The sequence below is a fragment of the Anarrhichthys ocellatus genome, unplaced genomic scaffold (assembly GCF_004355925.1).
Source record: "Anarrhichthys ocellatus isolate YVR2014 unplaced genomic scaffold, GSC_Weel_1.0 scaffold10, whole genome shotgun sequence".
Lineage (NCBI taxonomy): Eukaryota > Metazoa > Chordata > Actinopteri > Perciformes > Anarhichadidae > Anarrhichthys > Anarrhichthys ocellatus.
Genome location: NW_022280040.1, coordinates 5,092,272 through 5,099,843, shown reverse-complemented (window position 1 = coordinate 5,099,843; position 7,572 = coordinate 5,092,272). Strand labels below are relative to the sequence as shown.

Below are 7,572 nucleotides of genomic sequence, written 5' to 3'. Positions count from 1 at the left end.
CCTTTCATGCTGTGCGAAGGACAATAGATAGGGGACCATTATGGGATAAAAGATGAGCACTAGTGGGAGAAGAAATGTGGTTGAGATATTAAAGTGAGATTAAACAAAGTGCCGTCTGTGCATCCGTGTGTCTGGTTAATTAAACCGTAACGCTGAATTGAACACCCTCAAAAGATATGCAACAGGCCTAGATTTGACGCTTTAATCAGCTCTACCTGTCAGAGGCAGCAATACATTTCATATGAAAGAGAAAGCGAGTGATTAAAAGCAGACATTAAGAGAGAGGAGAGGGAGATGGTGCTTGGGGAGTACGGGGGAAAGAGGAGGGGAGGAGGAGGAGGCGGAGGAGAGGGTCTATTGTGTAAGATCTTGTGTGTGTTTGTTTGTGTGCGCAGGCTGTAGGCTATAGAGAGAAATGGGTAAAAGGACAATACGTAGCTGACTGCATCATTGTAGTGTGTGTGTGTGTGTGTGAGAGAGAGAGAGAGAGACTAGGGGGGGAGTGTTTGTGTGTCAGATGGTATTCCTGCTCGTCTTGCTCCACCAGTTAAGTTAAATCAGAGGCAGCCACTGGCACACTGAGGTGGTCTCTCTATCTCTCTGTCTGTCCTGCTCTGAAAGCATCAACAGCCTCCTGATTCAGCACCACAGGTAAGAGCTCACATTACCTCACTTTCAACAAGATGTTTCACCAACTTGTAAAAATCTATATTTGGCAGTCAAAGTCTACAAACTCTTTAAATGTAACTTTCTGTAAAAGCCTCTCTCATTGGATAAGCATTTTTTAAGTGCGACTGATTTAAGGCGATTTTAATGTTCCAACACCAGCGCAAAAAGTTGTCGGAGTCTGTAAATATTTATCTCATAAGCCCTTTGTTGAAGATCGCTGACGTTACCTTGGGAACACGCAGATGTAGCGAATGCATAGAACAAAATGACCAATGAGATGTATTCACTGACTTTATCGTTGCCACCTGTTGTTGCTGTTTGTTCAAGTTGTTCATGTGAAAGTCCTGTGTGGGCAGAGCCTTTAAAAAAAACACTGTAGCTGTGCGGTTGAGATGGGAAGAATCCAGAACTGCATTATGCAAACTTTACGCAGAAAGGGATGGAGTCTATGGTAAAGTTTACATTGTCTCATTTCCCCCATAGAGATTTGGATCCACTTCCTGATAAACAGTAGCTCTGCGCTCCTTAAACGTTCTAATTATATAGAAGTTGTGGCTTCAGAGTGAAGGCTGCTCAACATCACGCTCTTTAACCAAGAGCTTTGTATGGGTTTCACTTTATAGGTGCTTAGTTTCTCCCCTGATGTTTCTATGCTGGAGACAAACTCTACTCTTGAGAGCCAGACATTGTTATTTGATATGATTTCAGGTTCTACAAACTATCTCAATGATTTAAAATAATTTGGAGGGAAAAGGATTCATAATGTGTGATGTTATTGTAATCAAAAGTGTCAGTAGCATATTTCATAAAGTACATACAGGAAATGAAGGGACGCTTTACAGGCTGAAGTCTGCGCTGTTTAATTGTGCAAGTCACATGAAAGTGCAGTTTTGTAAACAAAAAAATGCAGACATGGTCTCTGAAGCCAATATTTCCATTAGCCCCTCTCTGGCAAGCAGAAGCCCAGTCTTAATTTAGTTCATGAACACTATCACTCTCACTCACTCTCACACACACACACACACACACACACACACACGCACACACACTCACGCACACACTCACACACACACACATGCACACACACACACACACACACACGCTTTATCAAAATCTTCTGTTCTTTCTCTCTTTGAACACAGATATATAAGATGCACACATTTTAAATGGAGAAGTGTGCTGGTTTGGAACAGTTTATCTATTTTGATTGCAATCAACCAACAAACGTAACATTTAAGAGTTACTTCAGCAGTCAATGAGTTTGCTCTTTATCAAGTTTCCTCCTTCAAAACTTCTTCAGCTGAAGTGAGACCCTGTAAGTTGAGACGGAGGAGGAAATGAGTTGCAGGAGGCTAGGGCCAGGTTTTAAACACCCGTATTATTACTCTACAAGGTGTAATAATGACAAATTAAGCTGCAGTGCCATTTCCAGACTACCATTTGTTAGTGGTAGGGAGCTTGGAAATACATATTTGAAGATACAGGATGCAAAGCCAGAAAGCGCCCGCTGTTGCAAAACGTTCTGTTTGCCGAACCTGAAACGAGGCCTAAACGAGAGGATGATCACGAGGTGGTTGGCTGAGGTGGTGTGCTCCCAGTAAGATGAGCCTCACTTCATAATGGGCCGGTATAAATCATTAACTCCATCAACCGAACATTTTAGTGGCTTTCTCTATGGGCAGCCAGATGGTGGTGCTCATGTCAGAGCAGCCGTGTGCTCAGGCCGAGGACAGCCTCAGATAGCTCTGTTGGTGGGAACCACGATTCTATCCGTATGCGGACTAACTCAACTGTGATTTTAATTTTCCTCAGTTTAGCTTTTTAAGAAATTCCCATGATCCCAGAAAGGGGCTGCATTCACATACCCCTGAAATAGGATTAGAAATGGAATGTTGCCACTACAGCGACATTCAGGAGTCGGCCATTACACTGTGGGGCAAAAATGTCCCCAAACGTCCTCCTAATCCTGATTTTAGCATTCATTGTAAGCAGCTGTGTGTTTGCAAACAGCGCCTCGCAGACCACTGTGTCGTCCGAGAGGATGCAGCTTGCTCGTGGACCTTGTGAAGTGGGTGTTTACCTTCCTGCCTGTGGTCACCCGGGGTTTATGGCTGTCATTCAGTAATGTGCCACCTAACTCCCGAGCTCACTCACTGGACACGCCACACTAAATCACCTGCTTCCGAGTCACCTTCTGTCCGTGCCACTCCACCTTTATTATATGGCTCACGTACATATATAGGCAGCAATAACTTTCAGCCTTGTTTATATTCACTCCCCACACACCTCCCCTCGCCTTGAGCATCTACCTCATGGAAAAATACAGGCGGTTAAAATGCCAGCCAACAATGGTAAAAGGCATATGGTGTCCATTTTCCCCCATATTTCCATTTGTGGTCATCAGAAATCATCTTTCCGTCAAGAGATTTTCTTGATGGTAAGAAAATCTCTTTCAAATCCCTAAACTGTGAAACTGATATGTCTTTTGTCACTTCAGTATAGTTTAAATTTAAAGCCACCCACTATATTAATCATAGTAAGAAGACACATGTACTGTAAATCCAAGCAATGACATCTGTGTCGGGGCTTTACCCTACCTACGACTCCGCAGAGATATCTCATTATTCTGTGGCCCTTGGCACCCACACATCTTCCACACTCAACAATCCCCACATCTGCAACTAATACAGTAGTTGCTTTAGTGCACACATGGGATTTCTTTCCAAAAATTCATCCACTGAATCCCAGTGGAAAATGAGGAGATATTTGACTCGGCGATAAAATAGTTCTAGTGTAAGGGCTGTCTTAAGGCCAACCAGAGGGCAAGAGGAATGCAGATAGGGAAGGTTTTCAAAAGCGCATTCAATTATGTAGTCCACAGTAGCTGTAAGAGCAATGGCAGCAACTGGATTCATGCAAAAGGAAACTTTAAATTTTTTTAGATGTACTATAAGTCATGATATCGCTGTACTGTGTCAGCTGTGAGATGGAAAGAGTAAAATCTTGAGGCTAGAATGCCATCTTGTGGCAAAACGCCTGCTTAGTTTAGTGAAACTGGTAATCGGAGGATTTACATTTTTTATTGTGGCAGCACATTTGTTTTTTTTATCTGTATTATACAAAATAATCAACTTTATATTCTAAAAAACACAACATAGTGGTTTCGTTATCTGCTCACTTTTTGAGCTCTGATAATCAGAGCGCCTTTTCCCCTGGCATCTGTTTGGTTTTAATGCAACCACAAACATGTTGTCATCTTCATGCAATTAGTAACAGAAACTATCTTTGCAGCTATAGTAATAGAATATATGAGGCTTATGCTAATATGATTACATTAGCCCCACTAATGACACTCACTAAGCCATTCTATTAAACATAAAGACTCTCAACAAAGAGGAGAATTTGTTTTATATTCCCATTTCACATTCTGCTGCTACAAATGGAGCAAATACTAGCCCCGAGGCAAATTTTCCGCTGCATGCAGGTTTGATTTTCTCACAGAGCAAAGTTTCCACAGAGCCGAATCCCTGCTGTCCTGTTTGTTTAGGTGTGTGCTGATTAGAAGTTCCCATGCTGGGTACAACGTATCTCAGCACACCAAGGGTTTGAAACGTGACATGTCTTTTACGGTGACTGGAGACTCAGCCCTCTGGTTCTCTCCCCTTTCTGTTCCCTTAGTACCTCAGTGTTTAATGGTGTTGTTATCCCAGCTCGCACTTTGCCATGCAGTCTTCATTAACAAAGGTCGTAACACAAGGCATAATGCTCTCCTTCCGGGTGCTGACAGTCCACCCAGATGGACAGACCATTTGATAAACACCGCACTGTTTTACTGTTGCCGTTCATTAGCCGAGAGACGATTTAAAGGAGAAGGGAGAACGCAGACTGTTTGAATAATGATGTTTCAAAGGGCATTTTTGGGATATTGAGTAACATACAACATCTGTTTTTCATGGCTTCTTATTTTACAGAAATAACATAAAGCGTCAGGATGGCTTTAATGTGCAGGTCTTTAATGAGCTGGTGTAGGGTGAGCGCTTTCATTGGTGCTCGTGTGGATTAGCGTTTATGGGCCATGCCAGCGGTAATGATGGCTCTTCCCGTAGCCTGCCTGTGACATTTTTGTTGTGTTTCTTTTATAGGACTGGCTGAGGCCCTCGCCCAAGGCCTGTATCAGTCACCACAGACGCACCCTGCTGACAGGGCCCCCTGTTTAAAAGTCCCAGAATCTGGCACTAAAAAAGGGAAAATGCGGAACGTAACGACAGGAGCGACAGACGGGATAGCTCTGACGTGCGGCATGTCTGGAAGCCATGAATTCATCTTCACCCTGGTACCCATCGTCTACGGCTGTATCTTTGTCATCGGCATTGTTGGAAACAGTATGGTAGTGGCTGTGATCTACTGCTACATGAAGCTCAAGACGGTGGCGCATATATTTGTGCTCAATCTTGCTGTTTCTGACCTCACCTTCCTCATCACTCTGCCCATGTGGGCCATCTTCACCGCCACAGGCTATCACTGGCCCTTTGGAGGATTCCTGTGCAAGGCCAGTGCATTGCTGGTGATTTTTAACCTCTACACCAGCATCTTCTTCCTCACAGCACTCAGCATTGACCGTTATCTTGCCATCGTCCACCCAATGCGATCACGCAGGTTACGCACTGTGCTGTACGCACGTATCACCTGCGTGGTGATCTGGCTTTTTGCCTTTGTGCTTAGTGTGCCCTCAGCAATGAGCAGGGATGTCCACAACATCAAAAACTCCACTACAGTGTTGTGTGGCACTCTTCACCCGACCATTGAAAATCCCATAATTACGAAAGAGTTCCTGCTGGCCATCAGCCTGATGAAAAGCCTGCTCGGCTTCCTGGTGCCCTTTGTCATCATCATCACCTGTTACTGCCTCATTGGACGTGCACTGGTGGGGGCGAGGCACATCCAGAAAAGCTCCCGTTCACGGGATGACGAGGTGCTGCGCATGCTTGCAGCAGCTGTCCTGGCCTTCTTCCTGTGCTGGGTGCCCCATCAGGTGTTCCACTTGATGGATATGCTCACCCAGCCGTCACTCGAAAAGAACTGTGCCATCAAAGAAATCATTGACACCGCCATGCCCTTCACTATCTGTATTGCCTACTTCAACAGCTGCGTTAACCCTCTTGTGTACGGCTTTGTTGGGAATAACTTTCGCAAAAACTTGCTGCGACTGTTGCGCTGCTCTCCAGATGGAGTTAGAGTGTCTCACCCGAGCATCAGCTCCAGGATGAGTGCCCTCTCTTTTCGTGCCTCTGAGGCACTGAGCCTCACAGCCAAAAGCAAGGCCTCTTCTGACGTGAAGTGACAAAGAAGAAAAAGAGTCCAAGTTTACTCTCCCCGCTCTTTGGGTCTGTGGTTAAGGGACTGGGGATGGAGACATTCCATGCTTTTAAAACCCCAACTGTATTGCAAAGCACTGAAACACGCAGAATGGTTGAAACGTTGTATTCATGTCCCTCTGTAAGTAAGTCCAAAATAAATCCACCTTGTACAATGCTACTCAAAAACTATTACATGTCACACGGCACTCATACTTGTAACATGCATGCGGGCAAATGTTTCTTCTCTTTTAAATTAAAGTCAGTGTCACTGACGTCTGTGTTTTTAAATAATCCAGGAATTTACTATATCAATGCTACAAAAGACTATATACGTACATATCACTTATCCCATTATTTACATGAGATATGCATATGCTGCAGGATTTTGTCGCTTTGGTGCCTTAAGGACACAGTGCAGTAATATATTGTCCTGTGATAACCATTCTGTGTGCTCAGTAGGTCTTTCACCAGTCGGAACAGTGATCAAGTGCTCAGCAAAGATGCCAAAGCTAAAAACAAAAAAAAATAAAAATCATGATCGACACATGCATGCTCTGCCAGCAGCTGTACGCATGGAACAATTGGTAAAGTGTAGCAAAAATGTGATGTATGTTTATATCAGTTCGTAACATATTTGACTATGATAACTATAGTGCCTGTATATGCTGTTTGTGGTTCAGTGTTTGCATAATAACATTGAAATGATGAAATGTTACCTAGTCTGGGAGTAACATGCTGTATAAATAAGAGTGCTACACCAACACTCTGGGGTGATCATTGTCAATATCTCTGGTTGTTTTCTTTGTGATATTTAAACATGTTGATAGATTTTGTTTTTCCTACTCTGTAAGTGTACAGGTTGTGAATATGTGAAAATATGAATAAAATTTAAAAATACACAGTGCTAAGTGGATTTTTTTATCACCACATAATAGAGCTGTCACAATAACTGATTTTCACTACATGATTATCACGACCAAAATAATTCACAATGTTGATACTATTACAAAAGTTGTTTTTAATTATTATTTAAAATAGTATTTAAATTCATCTTTAACTGTTTAATGTGCATTTTGTCTCTTTTGGCAAATTAATTAATAGTCTTTGACTGTAACTGTATATATTCAATTATTTAAGAGGAGCTGGATTATATACACTATATCAAAATATGTGTATTATTAACATGATTTTATTTTTAAATATCACGGTTACAGTCCATGCTGGTATGACAGACCTCACAGTGAATGAGTCCAACTATCCGGATTAGTAATAAAAATATGTCATTAGTTACCAAAACATCCAGAAATAACAGTTAATTATTAAGAATGTAAATCAACTGATCTTGGCTCAAAACTTGCTCAAGCACCTCCAGCATCTATTAATCATTGACCAAACATCAGATAGGCCCCTGTTCCTCCACATAGCACCCTAGAAATAAATAGCTTTTTAGAAGGATGTGTCACAAACTGGGCCGAACGGCCATGACAAAAAAGGGAGATGCACTCAACGAAGCAGTTTAACAAATTATTTATTAATTTCAGCAGTG

At 42.5% G+C, this 7,572-nt stretch overlaps 1 protein-coding gene across 1 annotated transcript; it reads left to right on the top strand.

Moving 5' to 3' along the window:
• The first annotated feature begins 540 nt into the window (after window positions 1-540).
• agtr1b (angiotensin II receptor, type 1b) lies at window positions 541-6,921 on the top strand. Its single transcript, XM_031849790.1, has 2 exons — window positions 541-651; window positions 4,812-6,921. The coding sequence occupies exon 2, from the start codon at window positions 4,919-4,921 to the stop codon at window positions 6,008-6,010; it is 1,092 nt and encodes a 363-aa protein (XP_031705650.1). The 5' UTR covers window positions 541-651; window positions 4,812-4,918; the 3' UTR covers window positions 6,011-6,921.
• The last annotated feature ends 651 nt before the right edge of the window (window positions 6,922-7,572 follow it).

Bases quoted from the DNA above. Each gene is read 5' to 3' on its own strand.
- agtr1b (XM_031849790.1), top strand. From the start codon at position 4,919: ATGCGGAACGTAACGACAGGAGCGACAGACGGGATAGCTCTGACGTGC.